Source organism: Ptychodera flava (genome assembly GCF_041260155.1).
Source record: "Ptychodera flava strain L36383 chromosome 3 unlocalized genomic scaffold, AS_Pfla_20210202 Scaffold_27__1_contigs__length_13241970_pilon, whole genome shotgun sequence".
Classification (NCBI taxonomy): domain Eukaryota; kingdom Metazoa; phylum Hemichordata; class Enteropneusta; family Ptychoderidae; genus Ptychodera; species Ptychodera flava.
Window position 1 is genome coordinate 12,991,333 of NW_027248281.1, and position 23,821 is coordinate 13,015,153.

Here is a 23,821-nt window from a genome sequence, read left to right on the forward strand (position 1 = left end):
CTCCTCCTTTGGTCCTCTTAACATGCGACCATTAATATGCATCTCTCGTCCAGTGCCAAATTTACGTTTGTGTCGACCCTTTCACTTCGCATATCCTACTCTACTTCTTTTACCACCAAAGACATTCTTGTCCCTCTTGGCAAAAGCACGACACCATGTTACAGATTTCTGCCCTGTCTTTAAAGGTAGTTTATGCAGTATTTTGGTCTTTCTTCATTTCTACTTGCCATGATTATGTTTGTTGTTATAAGTACGGGCACATCCTTACTGTAGTCTTCCTCAGGAACTATAAATACAGGCATTCCCTGGCATGAATGTCCTAAGATGAAATTATTGACCGAAACACTACCACCGTGGGGGACACTGTCTCCTCCAGGTCCTTCGATTTCGATTGCACTGATGTCCAGCTCTTGGCTGTGCAGATCTGGATGCTGTCGCGCAAAAGTCTATAAGTAACTTTAAACACGATTGGAAGAAATTTGGGATAATTGAAACTTCGTAGTTTTCAAATTTCTCAAATGTGCTGGATGCCATATAGCTGAACGTTACCATATTACAAATTAATCATGACAACAAATGTATAGCTGAAAAAGAGAAGCAATGTAGCTTACATTTGCAGATTGTGCAGACACTACTTCACCATCCAATAATCCTTAATTAGTTCCAATCGTGGTTTTGGTACCATGGATCTGGTATCCAGTAGTGCAATGCATATTAAAACATTTAACTGAACATTGTCCTTATTAGTGCTGAGAAATTTGGCGTAGAGTCAAATATCTTGTTACCGTCTTCACTGGTCTGGTCCTGTGCAAGTCTACACTCAAGTGCGTCCACGCAATCATTGTTACGACTGTCTGTATTTTCGTAGCCAATGATTCCTCTCCTGCGATAAACTTTTTTCGTTTAAATGATGTGCGATTATTTTGGTATCACCACTTACTTTGTGGGCGAATACACATACCGACAAATCGACGCATTTTTTTAGGATCTTGTGACGATTTCGGGAAATCTTTTTGTCGGCGTTATCAATAGAAAATTTGGGACGTGAGAATGACACGAGCTTTGAACTTGCTTCGCTCAGCTTTTACACTTTTGTTTTCATACTACTGAAGCAAATGACTGAAGCTGAACGTTTTCTCTTACATTCAAATTTACCTTCGAAGTGTAAAATGATTTTTTCAACAGATTTCTATCACGTAAGTTTTCTTTTGTGATCATTTGAAGAGTTGCAAGTTTTCTCTTACGTTTAACTTTGCCGTATAAGCAACCAGTGAAAATAGAAATATCATTAGTATCGTAAAATCTCTCAAAAAGACTTGATGATGATATCGACTTCGACGGTTTGACTTCGATTGTATCAACAAACGAAACGCGATATCCGATGTTTCTTCCGCGCTGCGGCGCATGAACTGAAAGTTCTTTGAATTTCTTCCGTTAATATGTTTCATAAATTTTGTAGTTTTTCTCATGTAATGAAAGGTATTTATTGTTTGAACGGCATTTTTTTGCTTGTGTGTGTCCTTTTCCTCAACTAGTCCCAACAATGAGTAGAAGGATAGTGTAACAGACTTTCAAGATTATGCACGCTTTCGAAGTCTTGCGAGGGGAAAAATACCAGTACTCAACTTCACATCAACTCCATATTCCGAACAGTTGATCATAGATGACTTAATTCCACATCAAGAGACATTTTGGTCATCGATACAAGTAATAAAAACAAACTTTAGGGTGTATTGCCAAAAATTCAACACATCAAATAAGCAGATTGGCGCAGCAATCTTTCGTCTCGGCCAGCCGATGCTTCAACACTTTACCTGTTCGACCCTGCCTGTTCGTAAGATCACATATCGTTTCGAGATACGGGTAGACGCTATGAAACTAGGAGCAAAATAATGAAACTCACGACGTGTAATTGACCATTTATTTTATGGAGTACAGTAAATGAAAATCTTACATAGAAAACATCGGACGGACACCATCCAACTGAACAGAATTTTACCTTGACCTCATGCACTGACACCTGTGACCTATAGCGTAAATTGACCAATCACAGCCAGCGGAACTTTAGGGACTTTCCCTTCACTCATTGTCTGACCTTTGTGGCCATGCTATGGGGAGCTAGCTGCTGCTGGGGAACGTACTTGTTGTACAAATTTCGTATTGATTATGTATTCACGAAATACGAAGATTTATTGCTATCGTATTGCTTAGTAAAAGAAGGTATGGCAAATACGCTATATTTCAAAACTTTTGGATCTCCATTAATTTATACTTGTACAGATTCGACTGCGAGTATCTACGTAGCATGGCCATGAGTCGATATCACAAAGTATTAGTTGTCTGTAGCGTGAATCAAAAATCATTGGCATAAATATGATTTTTTGATTTTTTGCATAATATTCCATAAATTAGCTTAAATTAACTACGACGTTCGATTTCGCGGCGACATCTCTTTATAAGACACCCCCCATCTTTTTCGTCATCTTTGGTTCAGGAAAGGGGGTCTTAGAATCGGAGGAATACGGTACCTTTGCATAGTGACTTTCTTGTTTGCACAGATTATGTAAGTCCGATTTATTTCGACAACTTGTAAGGAGCGCTTGTTGATCCACGCGCTTACGGTCCCTGGGGGGTAACTCCATGGCTAATAGTACGGGGGGGGGGGGTGCTCCGCGCGAACATGGAAACCCAAACTGTTGTGATACCAGTTTTGAGCAAAAAAACTACCCTTTCTGATACCTAGTTGTCGAAACACAGCTATCTCTTGGCGGGGTAGCGTGGGGTTGACCTTTGACCCGCATAGCAACTCACGCTACCCGCGAACAGATCACTCGCCCGATACTAAATATGGAAGTGCTCATGAATAATAATTTGGGGGCAAAGGTAATGAAGTGTCCAATCAGATCCGTGCACAGAGTCAAAGGCCGTGACCTACTTCACGTACCTCTGCCGTGTTTTGATTCTGCTTCACAAAGAAACGTGCTCGTCGTTGTCCATAAAAGTATGTTTTTTTCTCTTTTCTAAGCACCTCCTTATTTCTAACTGTGTCAGATTAAAAAGGCGAGGTTGTTCGTGAAACAATTTTAGGGATAGGTTTTGGTGTGCGTACGATCGGCGGTATCCATGGAGCTAGATCCGTACCGTACTACTCTTGTGCAACTGCCGAGCTCAACCAGCATGCTCGATCAAGATCTGTCCTCAATTCCATTGAAGATTCATAAGTCTTAGTTAAAATTGCAGTCTTGTTTCCGTATGATAATCCCAACAATGTGTGGTATGGTCAAACGTTGTGGCCGTTTATGATAGTACCATGAAAACTAAGCTGCAAAGCCACACAGCGTCACTGTCGCGTGATCGAGGTACAAACATGCGGGTGATTCACGGTGAACGGAACTGTTCAGAGGGAAACACGATCGTTGACATGGGCAGTAATTGAAAACTCAAATTCACAGAAGGTGACCATGCAAGTCAAAGTTATCAAGAGAAAATTTAACCATTATGGCCTTCTTTATTTTAGTAGGATTGCAACTTTGATGATTTGAATAAACTGTCAATACACTCTTTCGCCAGCCTACATTTTTACATATTTTCCAACCATTACATTGGCCATGTATCACAGGAAAGTAAACCAGGCGAAAAGCAGAAATGAGAGAATATGGGGAATACAAAGATCGACAAGGCAATCCTATCATTTGAACATCACATCACAATCACATTTATTCAATAAGATGGAACTTCATCTGTCATCATGGAAGCCATAGAAAAAGTGGAAGGAAACAGAAATTTCATCATTGAACAAAACAAAAAATAGTCTGTGAAATTGTTCCCGTAGTACTACCCGAGACAAACATTCGTGTTGTCAATTTTAATTTCATTTCATAAACTTAATACTTCATCGAGTATCACGTAGTATTTCAGTCTTTGTGAAGCCATTTTTATTGATATTTTCCTTTTTTTGTCTTAGCGTAATTGTGGAACATGTAGAATCACATGGAATGTAACATCAAAATTCAATTTATTAACTTCATGATGTACATAGTTTGTAAAAAAGAAACAACATCCGACCACAGGATTACATACATAGCATGGAGATACAAGCATTTCTTTTTACCTTCACGGTACAAGCGAGCTACCTCCTTGACGCAGGCTTAAGAAGTCTGTTTCGTCGCACAAAACCGTCAACTATGAAAATCTGTTATTTTTGAATATATGTTATTCTCAGCATCACAAACATATATGCCTCGAAGGCTATGTGTCATCCCAAATAGTTATATTTGAGAACTCCGTAAACAGAATCCGCTGTATTTTGTGAACCCGGAAGTAAATTGTGTTCGGCTCAATATACCATACATTGCCTAAAGACAGCGAGCTCCGAGCGAAACTGCCCACGTTCCATGAACCTTTCTTCAAGACTAGTACGACGCTATCTGTGCAAAATTTGTGGCAACTCATGCTTTATTTGATGGAAAACCTCCCTTAGTGTAACATGGACGTAGCTAACTAACTTTGGATTTCGATTTCGTTAATTTCATGTCCATGCAGCGAGTTGGAGGTTGGCGCACTTCCCACAACTCTCCCGCCGCCGCCCACATTCCGATATCCCGCATGCACGAAGCTCAGGACTGCCAGAAAGATTGCAGGAAACCCGTAGTTCAGCTCTGTTGTGGTTTGACAGTTGATATCATTGCTTGTTGGAGAGGTTTTTCCGGGAGTAGAAGCCATGGCCATGCAAATTACACTTTTCACTGCACTGCGCCGCGCCCGTTTGGATCGCCTCTAAATCATGCAGACAATGCACAATTGTAAAACCAAATGACCAGATCGCGGCTGATCGTGGCTAAGGTTGAAAGATCATTATCCGCATACAGGCAAGATCATTCGCCAATGAAATCTTTCGTTTCAAAGCGTTAAAGTTGGGGATAGGAAATTTGTGTAGCTGGAAGCCTTTTTGTTTATGTAGGACCTAAAAGCTGCTACCTGATTGGCTCAAAGGTTGGTATAATGAGAAGGCGCTGTCCTAATTGAATATTCATGAGCACTTCCATATATAGCGATCGGGTAGAGTGATCTGATACCATACAATACCATACGTATACAGATACGACTCACTCGCCTTGCGTACCAGGGGTACATGTACCAACAGTCAAACCGACAGATCGGAAATATTGATGGTAGATCTGGGATGTAGATACATGGGTTTCCAGTGTTGACAGCATGATTTTTTAACAAATGTCAGTTTGTGTTTAAAACCGGACCCTTTCTCATACCAACACCTCGTGAAAAGTATACCCTTTCTGATACCAAACAGTGCAAAAAACGACCCCTTTCGCGCGGACCCTCCCCGTATAGCCATCTATGGGAGTTACCCCCCCCCCGGGTTACGGTCACTCAACAGCACCTTCGGGAATCGTAGTGCATTCTATTGTCATAACGGGTGTTGCGATACCATAACCTAATTTATTCGCGTATATGGGATTACCGCAACTCGATCTATTAGCATAAACAAAGATGCATTTACCTGGCGAGCAGTGAACTACGCGACAATGCGTATGCGTCACCTACACTTGCATTTTTCATATTTATCCTACTGTATTTGCATTTTTCAGAAATCCACTTTTGTCACTATCAGTATAATAAACGACGGCGATTCCCTTTCTTTTGATGAGAAAACGTCGATTCGGACATCGCTTTTTAGGGACAGCATGAATAGGTCGACGATGTTCCGAATGTAACTTTTAAAACTATCTTCAAATATCCTGTCTGCCACCAAGTTTATGGAATCGCAAGCGGTTTTTGGGGACCTATGAAAAGTCTCAAATGCCCTTTGTGAAATGTCGATTTTTTTCGTAGCTACATGGACGTAATGTCAATGGTAGATGCATATATTTTTACACCAGGAGACCTGTGTGACAATCAAGCACATGTAGGGCTTCATGACGCGAGGGAAAACAAAATTTCTTGGGCTTGAATCAAAACATTGCTTTTACGAGGTATTCTCGCCAATGGATATGTTAAATCAAAAATAGACCATTTCACCCCTATTAGCATATGTTATGAAAATGCGTATTTACATTATTCAAATTTAATATACAGTCAAAGCGATGTTCATCTAAGTTGATCGAAGCAAGCAAAGCGAACAGATGTATTAGCCAAAAGGTTTCCAAGTTACCCTGCTTTCCGTAGGCGCACGGTGTTTTTCCGTTGTAAAAATCATGAAATTACGTATGCCCTTTCAGCTGAAGTACGCGTTAGCTGTAGGCCTACACCTATGCCGACTTCGACGGTTAAAGAAAGTCAGGCAGTGATCGTATCATCAATTGAGTCTTCGGTACTGCCTGGAAAAATCCTATGGGAATGTGTCTATTTCAGAGCCGTACTGCATTCCGTGTTATCAAATGTAAATGGTAATTTAACATTTAGTCTGTTAGCGTATACTTCTGAACATAGCAATCGGAAATTCCTGAACATAACAGCCAGTTATTTAGTTTGTTTGCTTTGATCACGTTCACAGCCAGTCGATTGGTGACAAATATTCAACTTGAGGCAATTGCCGATAAGTGGTGCATTTGTTGAGAACAAGAGTATGTTTATTGCCTTCTGCCTATTGGCGTATTGTCTCGCTGTCAATCACCGTGAGACTTTCCATATTTGTATTGTACCACGCCCTCTTTCACGGGCACGTGGGTTCTGAGATTGGCGGAATAAAGCTGAGTTGAGTTTTGCTGTTGTCAACTGAACACGTGCGTCTGTTCGTTCTGTTCTCTGGGTATCTACGAACCACCTCACCCTAAGCGGTCACATTTTGGTGCCGAGACCAGGATACAGGTACTCTGAGACGAGATGGATACGCCAGAACGAATAAAACTTAGTAGAAGGGCACACCGCGGTCAAATGACCAAAATACTGAACCAACTAGACGAATTCATGGAGACAGCAGAAGATGGGTTGAACGAAGCAAAGTTAGACAAGATCCAAGCGAAGCTAGAGTTGGCTTCCGCCAAGCTTCAGCAACTACAAGTTCTAGACCAAAATCTGATCGACAAGACAGAAGATTCCGATTTAGAAACCGTCATCGTCGAAGCAGATGATTACCATAGCGCTAATAAACAAAGGTTAGTCGTTTGCGAAAGACACTTGAACAGACTGTCTGACAAATTTACCAAGAGTACACAAAAACTCGATCCATCGGCTGAAGAATTCAGGCCAACATCTGCAATGTTACAAAACTACAAACATGTCAAGAACGTACAGCTACCCAAACTAGCTTTAGCCAAATTTTCCGGAGACATTCTGAAATGGCAGAGCTTTTTTGATAGTTTTCAAGCCGCTGTACACAACGATCCGTCACTGGACAATATTCAGAAATTTCAGTATTTGCGAGCCCAACTATCGGATGAAGCAGCCAGGGCAATAGAAGGACTTTCCCTCACCGCCGCAAATTACTCAAATGCTATCGAGCTGTTGGTTAAACGCTACGGTCAACCCCACATGGTAAAGGCTGCCTACATGAAGGCCTTGTGGGAACTACCAAGACCGAACGGTGATCTTGCCAGTTTACGTGAGTTCTACGACGCCACTGAAACTTACATCCGAGGATTACAATCGTTGGGAAAAGACGAATCATCGTACGGCGACCTCCTCGTACCAATCATCATGGAAAAACTACCGAGCAGAATCCGCGAACTCATAACAAGAGATCATGGTACATCGCGAGAATGGTCACTTCAGGAACTGAGAGAAGCTATATCTAGGGAAATAGATGCGAGTCTAGCCGGACAGCCGCTATTTGAACTATTGAAAGGTTCATCCAACCATGGAGATACTCAACCCCGCGCAACCGCCGCATTCTTAACCAGAAGTGAGACAAAACCGCCGCCACCGCGAAAATGCGCCTTCTGCAAGGAAACTACACATAAACCGCTGAACTGTATCAAGGTCAACTTGCCAGAGCAACGCTTAGAAATTGTCAAGCATGACCGCCTCTGCTTCAATTGCCTAGGAAACCGGCATAAGGCTTCTGATTGCAAATCGAAATACCGCTGTAGAAACTGTAAGAGAAAACATCACACATCGTTATGTTCACCGTCGCAACCCACCTCCAAAACGGACACAAAACCAAATTCAGTTAAACCCTCCTCACCCGCAGAAGTCCACGCGAAATCAGTAGCAACAGGTGTCGGTGACGTTACCCTCTCGACCTCATCCAATGTCGGAGCTGTATTACTAAAAACTGCAGTCGCTCAAGTTTCTAGTCGGTCGGTAACCACATTAGCAACGATTCTCTTCGATGAAGGCGCGACGAGATCGTTCATCACACAGGACATGGTGGAAAAGTTACAATTGGCGCCAGATAGCTCGCAGATATTGAACTTGCCGCGTTCGGAGACAAAACATGTCAAACAAGGTCTCTGAGTCAAGTTACTTTCTCGCTACATACTACATCCGGGACAAAAGTAGACATAACCGCATTGATCGTCCCCAAAATATCTGCTCCCATGCGAAATCTGATAAATCAATCAGTACTAGATTTGCCACATTTGAAAGGGCTACATTTCGCTCATCCGCGCTCGGACACTGACACATTTGAAATAGCTATACTCCTTGGCGCAGATTTTTACTGGCAGCTGATCGAAGACAAGATTATTCGTGGAAATGGTCCCACCGCTGTCAAATCTAAACTGGGATACCTTCTGTCCGGTCCAGTTCACTCCCGCGGTACAAAGACGAACACTGTCCTTCACGTCGCTACTAATCTCAAACAAGAAGAAACTGATATGAACTCATTTTGGGAATTAGAATCGATCGGCATTAGGGACGACCCACAAGCTACAGAGAGTGCAGCTGACTACGAGCTCTACCGCAGTACCAAAATAGAATTCCATGGCAACCGGTATGTTGCAAAACTTCCCTGGAAACCGGACCATCCATTGCTCCCGACAAACTTCTAAACCAGCGAAACGCGCACTCGCCCAATGGTGAATAGACTCAGCGGTGATCTGCACAGTACGTACGGCAGAATAATACAAGAACAAGAGCGCAATGGCTTCATAGAGAAGGTCAAGGACTAAGAAATGTCACAAGGACACTACCTTCCACTCCATCGGGTAAAAAGAGCAAAGAAACAACCCCGATCTTACATGTTTGCGGTTGCAAAGCAACGAACGGAGTCAGTTTAAATGATTGGTTTTTTTTCTTTGTCAACAGGAACGCCGCTACTAAACGATCTGGTATCAATACTGATTCGCTTCCGTGTTCATCGCTATGCCTTGTCAGCAGATATAGAAAAGGCATTTCTACAAATTGGATTACATGAAGACGACCGCAACTTTACGAAATTCCTATGGTTATCGGACTGTAATAACCCAAATAGCGATTTTGATGTTTACCGTTTCAAATCGGTATTGTTCGGAGCAGTCTCTTCGCCGTTCATTTTGAACACAGTTGTCCGTTCTCACCTTGAAGCAAATGGATCCGACGTCTGTCAAGATCTAAAGGAAAACATTTATGTTGACAACGCAATGAGCGGAGCACAAACCAGAGAAGACATACTGAATTATCATAACGAAGCGAATGAAGTGATGTCGAAAGGCGGATTCAACCTCCGTTCGTGGGCTTCAAACTGCACAGAACTCCGCGACCTTGCTCGGGAGCAAGGAAACTTAGACAGCGAAACGACCGTGAACGCCTTGGGTCTAGTTTGGAATACAGAGTCGGATAAGTTATCCTACAAACAGAGAGTTATGGAAGATGGACATTTAGTCACAAAGAGAGAGGTCGTACGGAGTACCGCAAGTATATACGACCCGCTTGGATTTCTCGCGCCAGTTCACGTGACGGCAAAATGCTTTATCCAGGAACTCTGGAAACGTGATACACAATGGGATGAACCGCTACCGCAATCACTCAGTGATACTTGGTGTACTCTCCGCGCTGAATTATCTGCCGCCACAAGCAACTTTTCCATCGACAGGAAATACTTTGGTTGTACAGACTCTTGCAAAGAACCCTACGAGTTACATGTATTTGGAGACGCCAGCACCAAGGCTTACGGTGCTGTGGCCTACCTTCGCCATGAACAAAATACCTCCTTAATTATGAGCAAAACCCGAGTCGCACCGATCAAAACAGTAACACTTCCGCGCCTCGAATTGATGGCCACATTGATTGCTGCTAGATTAGCGAAATTCATCCGTGAAAGTCTCGCAAAACTCGTGAACATCACGCGTTGCGTATTGTGGTCAGACAGCCAGATAGTAATTCACTGGGTCAACAAAAATAGTCAAAAATTGCCTGTCTTTGTACAAAACCGCGTAAGAGAAATCAGATCAATTTCTGTCGACGCACTGATGTATTGTCCTACGAAAGACAATCCCGCGGACATAATCACAAGGGGCATCCCCGCATCTAAACTTCAAGAAAATTCACTGTGGTGGAATGGTCCCCGTTGGCTTGGAAACGGTAACTGGCCAACTTGTGCTATGAATGACGTCATACCACAGTCAGATGTTGACACCACCACACGCGACTCAGAAGAAACCACGGCTGCGTTTAAAACCATCACATGTCAACGTGACACTTACGATAATATCAAGAATATTATTGATCCAAGCCGGTACAGCTCATACAACAAACTTCTACGCGTAACTGCGCTCGTGATGAGATTCACATCAAATATCGCAAAGCCTAGCGATAAAAGAATGCTCGGACCGCTATCCGCTACAGAAATCCAAACGGCTGAAACTACGTGGATTAAGAGCATTCAACGAGAACATTACAAGAACGAAATAAATACACTGCAAACGAAATCTCAAAAAATCGGATCATTGTGCAGACAACTTCACTTGTTTGTAGATGAGCTTGGTTTACTTCGCGTCGGAGGCAGACTACACAATGCTCCTCTAGACTTTGAAACTAAGTTTCCATTGCTTCTGCCGACACGCGAACATTTCACACGGCTGCTCATATCAGACGCGCATCAAAATGTCGCACATGCTGGACTGAATGCTACAGTCACCTATATCCGTAGAAGGTTCTGGATTACCAAGATACGACAAATCGTAAAATCCATTCTACACAAGTGTGTTGTGTGTAGGAAGATAAACAGCAAACACTACAAAATTCCGATACCAGCACCACTTCAATCGATGAGATTACTAGAAGCGCCCCCATTTACAGTGACTGGTGTCGACTTCACCGGGGCACTTTTCTTGCTGGGTGAAAAGCGTGAAGAAAAGGCCTACATATGTTTGTTTACGTGTTCTGTTTCTCGTGCAGTTCACCTTGAACTCGTACATGACCTCTCCACTCAAACTTTCTTACGCGCATTTCGTAGATTCTGTGCAAGGAGATCAATACCTCGCTACATGATTTCGGACAATGCCACAACTTACGAGTGCGCAGCAGATGAATTGAAAACACTGTTCAGTTCGCCAGCGGTCAAGTCCTATTTAGCAAATCGCAGAATCGATTGGAAATTTATTCCCAAGCGCGCCCCGTGGTTTGGGGGTTTCTATGAACGCCTAATTGGCATAACAAAGATCGCCCTGAAGAAGGTACTCGGACGATCATATGTTACGTTCGATGAACTACAAACAGTAGTTACGGAGATTGAAGCGATCATCAATGATCGACCTCTCACGTATACATCTAGCGATTTCGACGATCCTCAGCCTTTAACGCCGTCACACCTCCTACATGGTAGACAACTTACTGGATTACCTTACGACACGCCGGATATCGAACAGTTGGAAGATCCGACATACGGTGTGACAAAATCAGCTCTCCAGAAACGATCGGACCTTCTCGCGAAATTGCTTGGCCACTTTTGGCAACGCTGGTCAAGGGAATATCTCACATCACTTCGTGAACGTGACAGTTTGAACACTACGAAGGGAACAACTGAGAATGTCATTAAGGTCGGTGACATTGTTCTAGTCGAGGACAATCGTGTACCGCGAATGAGATGGAATCTTGCTGTCGTCGAGAATTTGAACTATGGTAACGACAATCTCGTACGCTCGGCAGAAATCAAAACAAAGTTTGGTCGCACAAATCGACCTATCAAGAAACTATACCCAATTTTGGAACTGGGTGCAGACATCGACGGCAACAATTTGTGTGATCTCAATAGCTCTGAAACCAATGATGAGCCAACACCGGATTGCAAGGAATCAAAGACTGTTACACAGCCAGACAAACTCACCCGCGCTGCTGCCAAGAAAGCGCGTCAATGTATAAAAAAGTGGACACATGATCTGTTGAAATAGAGAGCTATTTCATGTGATCTATCAGTATAATACTCACCATATGAAAACGGACTTTAATTTCACTTGTCATTACGAACATTTGAACATTGTCATTGCATGACATTAGTATTATCGAGTTTCATAGAGCCTCTGTGAACATTTGTGTGATACGTCACAGTAATAGTGTTTTTTCAAATCGGACGCAAAAACATTGACCTTTCGTTTACAGGTCAAAAACATTTGATTGCCATGTTTTATTTGCAAACTTGAAGGAGTCATGTTTATCATCGTGTTATTATTGTGTTTACAGTTACAGTTTAATTCAGTTGTTCAGTAATTGCAGCACTTTCGCCGGGCGGAGTAATGTTGAGAACAAGAGTATGTTTATTGCCTTCTGCCTATTGGCGTATTGTCTCGCTGTCAATCACCGAGAGACTTTCCATATTTGTATTGTACCACGCCCTCTTTCACGGGCACGTGTGTTCTGAGACTGGCGGAATAAAGCTGAGTTGAGTTTTGCTGTTGTCAACTGAACACGTGCGTCTGTTCGTTCTGTTCTCTGGGTATCTACGAACCACCTCACCCTAAGCGGTCACAGCATTACGCCATCTGGTTATTTTCTTTATCACGGTGTCAAAAGGCTATAGAGCAATTCCTAATTTTTGTAGCCAGATAAGTGTAATAAGTGAAGCCAAAACAGCACAAACAGAGAAGTGTCTGTAGACATTATACAAAGTTGTTGACCAAGGGGCATTGATTACTCAGGGCTTCCTGCGTCACAGCGAGGTGAAACCTAATTATCGACGTTAAAATTTGCTATACACTTCTTTGATAATATATCATAATTTCCGTATACATGCATGACAAAAGTTTAAGTTCTACTTTTGTCGCATAATATCCGTACTCGCTAACTACATGTCGCCATTGATGTAAAATATCGGTGTTCGCCCTGACTGCTAGGTAGACGCGACGGTTGAGGGGATTTAAGGTTCTCAACCACGGAATATGAGCATGTTAAGTGGAGACCGCACGCATATGGGATGACAAGCTTTTCAAGAGTATTCAGACAGGTTATTAGTAAATGTCCTTGTCTGTAACAGTGTTTCCCCCGATTAACCATCGTTTACATGATAATGTGAAAACCTTCCGCCTAAGGCATGCGAATGGCTGCGTCATCAGTTATCCCCCCGCCGTGCGCCCACGGTAATTTAACATCATGTTTAAAGGAGGTGCTAGTGTTGAGGTATCACCACCTCCTTCGAGAGCGTATGAAACCTACTCTTCGCACACTGCCCTTCTTGTCCACACCGATCACATCACCGATTTACTATGATGACAACTGGAGCGCATGTTGTACAGGCACGATGCGTATTGCGATCCCGTTACATTGTTTATTCACATGAACTGATATTCGCAACTCGGTTTAATATTTGCATAAACAATTATGTTTACCTGGCAGGTAATGAATTTGCGGAAATGCGTATGTGTCACCTAGACTGGCTATTTTCGTATATACGCTTTGTTAGTTGCATTGTCAGAACTGCATTTGTTGCCACTATCAGTGGAACGATAAACGAGGACGACTTCCTTTCTTTTGATGATAAAACACTCTTGAGACACCATTTTAGCGGAACAGCGTGAAGAGGTAGTGCTCATAGAATGATATTATAGGATCACGAGACAACTGATAATCACCTTAATCGACTCTCAACTCTTTAAAGTCGTCCCTGTCTTGTATCTGCTCAAGGGTATGCACATTCAACATCAATTCCCTTGTCTCTCCAGTCAATTACCTGTCAACTGTCGGAAACGGCAAACTCAACGGCGTCCCACCAGTTTGTAGCGAATACTGCATATCATATATCCTTTCTACATTGGATATAGGTGTGGTGAGCTACCATATGTGCAGACTGGTCTGCCTGGTTTTCCCAGCCTGCCGAGATTACATTGTGGAAGTTGGGTAACCTAATACCACAGGTGTCGGTCCACCTGGCAATGCATTCTGGCTAAACTTGGTGCTAGAAGGCATGGAAGAGATGTTACGCACATGTTGCCAACAGCCCGATGGTCAGTCCTATCCTGTGTTGCCCACTGCCAGACCATCTACCTCATGACCCTGACCCCTGGTCAAATAATCAAGCCATGATCCTGGCTACCTATACCATGATAGCATACAACACAATTGGAACGAATTAGGCAGAATGGGATCTTTAAGTTGTTCAAAGTCATCAAAAGTGTCAGGTGCTCCGTAGCTGAAAGTCGCAATATTGAAAATTAAATGTATTGCAAAAAAGAAAAGTAGATGATCCCAATTTAGTTCCAATTGCGTTATATGATTTTGTACGTACATGTACATTACTATGGTACAGATCTAAGCTTTGTATACATTTATAAGTATACTACATTTGTGCAAACATAAACAGTTGTAAACAAAGTATTGTTTGTGCACCTCTATAGTACCATGTTGTGTGGGTCTGTAATCCTTTCATTCACCACCATGGTTTGGCCCAAGCCCATTGTTATCAATGGTGATTGTGGCCCTGTTTCCAGGTAATTGGTGTTGAACAGGTTAATCACAAATGTACGCATTCATATACAGTGATATACTTATTGTTAATCTATGATTTAACTCTATGAGTAAAAATAAGTAAAAATTTGAATCATGCATTAAAGTCAATTTTCCAGGGCTCAAGATGATCACATATTCATTCCTAGCTTTATTCACTCATGAAATGACAAAGAGTTATGAAAACACACTTTGAAATCGGGCCCTTTGACTCAGAGGTTTTTATACAACCTCTGCAACAGAACTTGATCAATGCCAGTCTTTAAAGGTAATCCATGATGCATTGCATGTGAATGTCTTGCTCATCATTAATTTTTTCAGTACACTGAGCTTTAAGGCAAAGTACTACAAAGTTATTCTTGATAGATGAAATTTGGCAAGTACATTCTTTAAAAAATGATTTGAAAAATGAAACAAAACGTGTTGCTACATGATTTATGTTACGTTGAAAATTGGAAAAATTTCAAAGTAGATTGTAATGTTATAAAATATGGACTGTCTGACAATCTTTTGTACTTCAATCAATTCAATTTCATATTTTAAAATGATAGCTTTTTCAGATATTTGACTGCCAACTGAATAAATTATGTCTAGTTATGATATAAATTTAATAAAATGAGAAACCTAAGGGGTCATGCTAGTGATTGGGTCAAAGGTCAATAAGACCTTTGCAAACAGACACTATGATATGCATACAACTATAGTCATATCAATTGATGTTGAATAACACCACACTACCACGCCAGGTCAATTATATTACTGTCAGTCTAGAGAGTTTACATGTGGGTATAGAGCTCTTTGGAATTTTGGTACACCTATCACTTAACCTTAAGCCATGATATCAATTTCACTCATCATTAGATTCTCAATGGATTTCTCTGATGCATATTCAAAATGAATTGTTTTATTGCTAAATTTGCATAATAGAAGATTCAAAGCAATATCTTCAATGCTTGTCAAAAACTGGTCAACTCAAGATGCACTTCAACTTTAAATCAAGTCCATGAAGGTTGATAAATACTGTACGTCATGTGTAGAGTATGCTGATCACTTTGATGTACTAAATTTGACAGTTTATGCAATGTGAGATGCAATAATTGAGAAAAATAATTCACCCTTGATAGGAGAAACTAAGCTGAATAATACCGGGGGACTAAACAAGTGATGTTAGAACAGTGAATTATGCCATCAAGACAAAGTGTCAGTCAAGGGTGCTTCAAAGTTCAGTATTTTCACAAAATATCTAAGCTAAGATGAAAGAATTGTACATCCTGAAACACTTTTTCAATATTCCTTTCCAGAGAGACACTCGTGGACAATGCTTGCATCCGTATGGCATGATAGTTGAAGAAACTAAAAGTCATCAATATTCTATGATGTAAGTAACCATGGTGATTTTTATCTGTGTTTGAAGGCTTGCTGCATACCGGTATGTAGCAACACAAAGTGATCTGACTAAATAGTCTGTGTTTCACAGATTTACAACAAGGGAGCAATATCAGTAAAGTATAGTGATAACTAGCAGTTAGTATTTTATCACATTCACTTTTCCTACGGCTGTAAACATTGATTATGAATCACTTTAACCCTTTGAGTGCTGTTTTTTTTTCCACCAAAATTTTAGTGCAATATTTAACCAATTTTTATGAACTTTCTGTAACTTTTTTGAAAAGTTTGGACCAAATGGACACATATTTCATTGGCCACAGTTTTTTATCAAAATTTGGCAAAATCTGACAAAAATTAACTGAGGTCTCAGGTATATTTTATAAGGGCAACAAAAATTGACTTTGGCGCCCAAAGGGTTAATTGAATGTATACACATACTTTGTTTCTCTCACAAACAAACCTTGCTAAAACCCTGCTGTTTCTGTGCCAATGCTTGACCCCTGAACAGTGCCCTCAGTGGTGAAGCACAATTGTACCTTTCTTTTTAAAATGGATTCATGACTACTTTTTTTTCTGTGGGTACAAGCAACAGAAATGCATAAATTTTGCACAGAAAAGCCAACAGAGGACAATGTAGTTGTAAAGAACAAAGAATCAACGAAATATACACTTAACTTAAGACAAGATATCGCTTGAAAACATAGCTATGATCTAACCTGTAACCAAATTTTAATTTTACTTTGACCCTATAGCTATACTAAGCTACCATATCATTATTTTTAGGCATTGCCCCCGACTTTCCTTTTCACTTTTTCACCCACTTACCTGGCTTCTTTGAATATCATTGAGATTCATTCATAGATACACACAGTGCCTTAAAGATTAATACTTTTCATTGAGTGAAAAAGTTAATCTACTTTAAAATTGTGTTTGGATGAACATAGTAAATCAGAGATTACAAAATATTAAACTTCATTGTTGAGACACGATTTTCATTTCCTCAGACATGTGTATATTGTCAAACTGTGCAATGCCATATTGTACTTGTGGACATTTTCAATATTCAACAAATTAATAAGAAATATCACCCGTTTCAGTTGATCACTGACCCTGATTAAAGCTTTGAGAAAAAAATGTTCAGCTCATCATGTGTCACCTATGTTATTAACACTTATGTAAATATGTTTTAATCCCTCTATTTCACCTGCATACCTCACACACACTTCATTAAGTTGCTATATGGATCAGAATGGACCTTCATATTTCAAAGATTTAACTTTACAGAAAAATCCGTACCATTGTTTCATTTGCAGATTCGACACTTAACAGGAACACGAGGATGACTCTAATTTGAGTAAATTGATTTAATTACCGAATAAATTCCTGTTTTGGTAAGTACTGTTTGCGAGAGTAAAGCACAGAATTTGAAACCTCATTTCTACAATTTGAATATGCACGCATGCATATTTGGTGCATTGTAATGGTTTGTGAAATTGCAACATCGTGTCGACAAGCCTTCCCACACACAAACACGGTCAGGAAGGTCTCTGCCCGCGCCCTGGGTCTCTGCTGGCTGATTCAGCCTAGTAAAAACGGAAGAAATCAGCCAAAAATGCCGACAAAATAAACATTGTTTGGTCAGATTGAAAGATGGAACCAGGAAAAAGAGTGAAAGAGTGGTTGTTAAGTTGACTTGTCGAAAGAGTGACTGTGTCTATACAGTTTCTCGCGAAAACACCAACGTCGCCACTGTGTATTGTGCTTTCCCCCACCGAGCCATCACAGGCCGAATGCTCGTGGGCAAGTGCAAAAGCATGGGGTAAATTTTTTAGATGTACTGACAACAACTGAAGCGGCAGCCAACAGTCTGCATTGATATAGGGCCCAGCAAGGTTTTTAATCGATTGGTACTGGCAAGAAGTTGAATCATAGGCCTTGAGAAAACAAAGGTCTGTTGAATCTGCCAGTGGCAGTGCAGTGTCACTAATCATCTAATGTCATCATGGCTTGTTTGCTACCCCAGCCATATTTACCTTGTCTCAGTAGTCTCATTGATATACTGAGCATGCATTTCGGGGGTTAAATGTGATTTTGATAACTACTAGTACTCAATCAAAAGTTTTATGTCCATTTCTGACCAGAGTTAGGAGATGAACTCAAACTTGATATGTGGTGAGTGCATATATAATCAAAGTGGCGTATATTAACGGCAGTTCCGTGTGATGATCAACTTTGCTAGCCAGTGGTGTTTCCTCGGGCAAGGACCCTTAGTCCCATAATATGCAACACCGACCTACCAACACCATGTGGACCCCACAATTTGTAATGTGAACTGGGCAATAATCCTTCCGCAAGGAAATAATTTTTATTCAATAGAGCTGACAAATCACTTAGCATTCATTGATAGGGCCTAATCTGGAATCCTTCAGGTCAAATAGGCATTTTTCGGAAACAAAGAAAAACTGCATTTTCCATCATCAGTGGCACGGTCCCTCCGCAAAATGTGTCAAAGGTCATGGTCTCATTTACTACGCGTCGATGCCCTGACATGGCCATGCAAGACCAGACTGAGGGGCAAGACAGTTGCTGATCCTCTGCAGTGGCAGATGATACTGAAGTGGGCAAAGCTTTCAAATAAATATAGCGTGCAGATACCTCACCTTATAATATGAAAAATGTAACAACTTGCATAGGGGAGAGGTAGCTGTGGGTCCATAGCTGTGGTGTTTTCAGACGGGATTCATGCCTTTTACGGGCTGGTTTTGACTTTTACGATTTTAACCCCGCCACCACAGCTATGGGATATTCCATAGACTAGCGTCCAAATCCGCCGCAAGCACTCATTGCGCAAGTTTGTTCGACGATATTTAGAAGAAAAATTTCATCCAAATTACAAATTGCCAACACTCACGACAGCTTGGTTATTAAGGACTCACCTGACCAGAAATCCGCTCAAAATTCACTGAAATATCGCCTTTTTTCTAAGTTTGCGCGACATGACTACACGTAGACCGCCATTTTGCTAGCGTAAAACTGTTGGTCGAGGATCCCTGCAGTACGCACTACAGTGACGTAGGCCGTACCTCTCAACTTCTGAACACAAACTAACTTACGGCCAGCATCCGCGCGGCGCGCCACGAATAATTATAGATCCTAGGACTGAACTTTTTTCCCCCAAGTAAAAGTTTGGTTTCAGTTTTGTGAGACTGGGAATGTCCATAAGACGAACGATGGTCATCGATATCACACGATGAATCTCTCAGTTTGTGTTTAGAAGTTGAGAGGTCACGGCCCTACGCCACTGTAGTGACGTACTGCAGGGATCCTCGACCAACAGTTTTACGCTAGCAAAATGGCGGTCTACGTGTAGTCATGTCGCGCAAACTTAGAAAAAAGGCGATATTTCAGTGAATTTTGAGCGGATTTCTGGTCTGGTGAGTCCCTAATAACCAAGCTGTCGATGAGTGTTGGCAATTTGTAATTTGGATGAAAAATTTTTCGAAATATCGTCGAGAAAACTTGCGCAAAGGGTGCTTGCGGCGGATTTGGACGCTAGCCTATGGAATATCCCATAGCTGTGGTGGCGGGGTTAAAAATCGTAAAAGTCAAAACCGGCCCGTAAAAGGCAGGAATCCCGTCTGAAACACCACAGCTATGGACCCACAGCTAAGGGAGAGGATATATTGCAGAAATGCCGTCAAACACGTGGTGAACACAACCAGAATTGTGTACGTGGTTTGGACGCTCCACCGAATGTACACAGTTGCATACGGTGCAGTGCTGATATATATGGGTGTAAAAAATCAATCACACAATCATTTGTAGAGCTGTACTTTATTTTACACATATACCCGGTATGTATACTTCTGAAAAATTGTGACACGTACTACCAAAGTTAGACAAATGCAAAATTTACAATGAATTATTCATTATATATGTCAAGTTCACAGTCACCTGTGGTCTATTCTGCTCTGCGTCTATATATACGCCCCTAGACGTGTGTACATATGCTTGAGAAGAAGAAAGTCGGGAAACCAAATGGCTATTTCATATAGGGACTATGTGACCATGTCATCTTCGACGTTCAATTTTACCGTGAAAATTAGAAAGTTCATCTAACATGTAACCGTCGATCATTCCCTATATACAATCATAACGCAGTTCAAAAATAACTGCATCAGCAATTTGCAGATTAAGTAGGTTGACTGGTGTCACAACTACCTTAAATATCAACGTTTAGGATCTGATTTAAACAATTCACATTCAAAGTGTCACAACTACCTGAAATATCAACATTTAGGATCTGGATTTAAAGTGCTGATCAGATTGACTCATATGATCGAATTTACTTCATATGTCAAATTTATAGAAAAATCCATAACAATTTCATTTAAAGTGTCACCATTAACAGGAACACGGGATGGCTCCAATTTGAGTAAATTGATTTAATTACCGAATAAATTGCTGTTTTGGTACGTACTGTTGCGAGAGTAAATGGTAACGGTTTGCGAAATTGCAACATCGTGTCAACGTGCCTAGCTAGCCTTCCCACGGGCCGGGCAAGTGGTCAGGTCTCTGCTCGCGCCCTGGGTCTCTGCCGACTGATTCAGCCTAGTAAAAATGGGAGAAATTAGCCAAAAATGTCGGCAAAATAAACATTGTTTGGTCAGATCGAAAGATGGGACCAGAAAAAAGAGTGACAAGCGACTACTGCACCACGTCGAGGAGGCAGACTGTCTACAGATTTTCGCGAAAACACCAACATCGCCACTGGGTGATGATCAACTTTGCTAGCCAGCGGTGTTTCCTCGGGCAACACCGACCTATAAACACCGTGCGGACCCCATGATTTTTTATGTGAACAGGGCCTTAGTCCCTCCGCAAGGAAATAACTTACACTGCGTAAAAACCCTATAATACTTAGTGTATTAACATGGATTATTAACTGTATTATAGCTGAAGAGTGCATATACATGCAGATGAATACAGTCAATAATCCATTTTTTGTATTCAGCAAGTCTGTATTCATGTGGATTCATGTGAATTCACGTGTATATTTATACTATAATACAGGCAACTCATTAATGTGAATTTATCTGAATTATCGGGTTTTCATGCAGTGTTAGAATTGTTAGCATTCATTGATAATTCACATTTAAAGTTGCAATATGGATCAAAATTGTTGATTTTTTTCCGTAAAACTAAAGCAGATAGACCATACTATGTTGAAGTACTCTTCTTAATCTTAGCTAAGCCTCTCACCAAACCCGGCACACAAACACGTTCATTTTGATACGTTGCGGATGCCTAGAAAAGCTGTTTAATTTGTAGACAAACTTTCAAAACAAAAACATTGGTTTTTCTGCTGGGCGCGTGACAACTTAGTACCACCAAGATTGATGAGGTCTCCATAGACTGCACGTTGGAAAGGCGATGTTGACACAATAACAGAACTTGACCACAGTCATCTGTGGTCTATTAATTCCTCTATGCGTCTGTACGCCCCCTAGACGTGTGTACATAAGCCTGAGAAGAAGAAAGTCAGGAAACCAAATGGCTATTTCGTATAGGGACTATGCCACAATGTCATCTTCGATGTTCGATTTTACTGAAAAATTAGCAAGTTCACCTATCATGTACCGTCGATCGGTCGATCCCTATCGTCCTCAACATTCATACCTGATACTTAATCTGCTTCAAACACGCTTGTTTCATGTGATTTCCGGCCGAATTTGATGGTTACATTGCCAAAACAGAAGTGTGAGCAACATTCCGTTCACCTCACAGTGAACGTTGGGCACCTCCACCTTACTGACCATATAGCGCTGTGTACCCATGAGGGTGACTGGAAGGTTGCTCACGCTCAACGTTTTGGCAATTGGTGTTTTCCAAACTCGGCCGAAATCACACAAAAATTTACACCTGATAAATGCTCATTTCGTGTGTTTTTTTGGCCGAGTTCGAGAGACACATCGCAAAAACATAAGCGTGAGCAACATTCCATTCACCCCGCATAGGTAGGCGGCACCAACGTCGGCGGATCGTCCATGTAGCCGACACGAACACAGCAAGTGTCTGATACCGGCTATCAAATACTATGAAATATAGTAAAGAATGAGCTACAAAATCACTATCAGTTTTAAGTTGCTGGTAGAATAAGTCTGTGCCTTTGTGTAAAATACTACAAAATAGTAGAAAGTGAGCAACCAGCTGAAAGTTAGTCGAGGAGACCTTAAACGCATATCATTAGCATCTCATTGTCGGCTACGTCAGCCCCCAAGGTAGAGGTGCCCAAGAGGTGCTCGCTTGCTACTTCTGGCGTATGTACTGAGTGACCTCTTTTCCTCTAGATCATGATTTTTTTGCTTAAGAACTTCATACAATGCAAAGGCAAAAAGAGTCTAATGACAACTAGACTCTGACTTGGCTGTAATATATTACTCAAAGCAGCGGTATATAAAGGAATGTAATATGAGTCTGTGTATGTGAAGTGCACTGGGCGAGTGCAAAGTGTACTCCCTAGTGTGTGTTTATTATTGGTCCATAAAAGCTCTTTGATTTTCACCGCAGTTATAACAAGTCAGTGCAACTTCTGAGGCAAGTTTTGGAACAACTTTACAAACCAATTACACAAGTGTGGCAACATTTAGATCAATTTCACTGTCCATTCTTATCTGTATATCAGTGTAACATGTGCCTTTGTGTGATGTCATAAACCCTAAAAGGTCATAGTTCAAGGGTCATAGTGACAGTAGTCATAGTTTGATAATAAATACATGTGTTCAAAAACCAGTAGTTTATACAGTTATCAAATCTAGGGTTTATTATTGAGCCTCAGTCGTTGTGATTTGTGATGTACAGTATTTTTCATATTTTTTGTTTGATAGTTATCAAAAATTTTGTTTCATTCCCAAGATTATGTTGAAGTGGTTGTTAAGTTTGACTTGTCAAAACAGCCTATTTGTGTGTAATGGACATGTTCTTGTTCAGTGTGCCCTATAAAGCCTATTTGACATGCCATGACAAATCAAGAAAATTTTCAGTTGAATTAGAAATTATACATTGTGACTCAAGAATATTTCATAAATTTTTCAAGGGACTCAGAAATCTTTTTTTTTTGGGGGGGGGGGGGTTGGGCACACTGTTCTTGTTGAATAGTGGATTTCAGTCCGGCTACCATTCATTTGTCAACAATAACATTGCACATAATGTGCTGTGTTTGCAATGCTAATACTCTGAGTCACTTTAGGGAAAAGAAAGAGAAACAGCAAATGTTACAGTGTCAATTCAAGTAGCTATTAAGTCGTTGAAAGACTCAATTGACATGTACAGTTAGGTTCCATGGTATGACAACCAGTGTCAGAGTGACACTGACAACATTGCTTGACATTCATGAAATCTTTCATCACTGTTCATAACTAGTCATTTGATGTTCATCCATAATCATGAAACTCATCTTCTTTATTTTCTCTCCTTCTAAGTTGACCAAAACATGAAGAATGCCATTCAGATCAGAGAAATGTGTATCATGCTGTTAAAAGGCCTGATTGCTGAAAAGATGGCAACTTCATCACTGAGACGAATCTATTGGTAGTAATGCTGGCAGATGTTAGCAGAGCTG

General features: G+C 41.1%; 2 protein-coding genes across 2 annotated transcripts; both read left to right on the forward strand.

Annotated features, from left to right (window-relative positions):
- Positions 1 to 6,840: 6,840 nt before the first annotated feature.
- On the forward strand, positions 6,841 to 8,412 carry LOC139126409 (uncharacterized). Its single transcript, XM_070692471.1, has one exon. The coding sequence runs from the start codon at positions 6,841 to 6,843 to the stop codon at positions 8,410 to 8,412; it is 1,572 nt and encodes a 523-aa protein (XP_070548572.1).
- A 560-nt stretch (positions 8,413 to 8,972) lies between these two features.
- On the forward strand, positions 8,973 to 12,266 carry LOC139126410 (uncharacterized). The gene is made up of 2 exons (XM_070692472.1): positions 8,973 to 9,003; positions 9,205 to 12,266. The coding sequence occupies exons 1-2, from the start codon at positions 8,973 to 8,975 to the stop codon at positions 12,264 to 12,266; spliced, it is 3,093 nt and encodes a 1,030-aa protein (XP_070548573.1).
- Positions 12,267 to 23,821: the final 11,555 nt, after the last annotated feature.

Excerpts from the sequence above, each read along its gene's own strand:
- LOC139126409 (XM_070692471.1), top strand. The coding sequence starts at position 6,841 with ATGGATACGCCAGAACGAATAAAACTTAGTAGAAGGGCACACCGCGGT.
- LOC139126410 (XM_070692472.1), top strand. The coding sequence starts at position 8,973 with ATGGTGAATAGACTCAGCGGTGATCTGCACA. Across the intron at positions 9,004-9,204 it reads ACTCAGCGGTGATCTGCACA|GAACGCCGCTACTAAACGAT; the intron begins GTACGTACGGCA and ends CTTTGTCAACAG.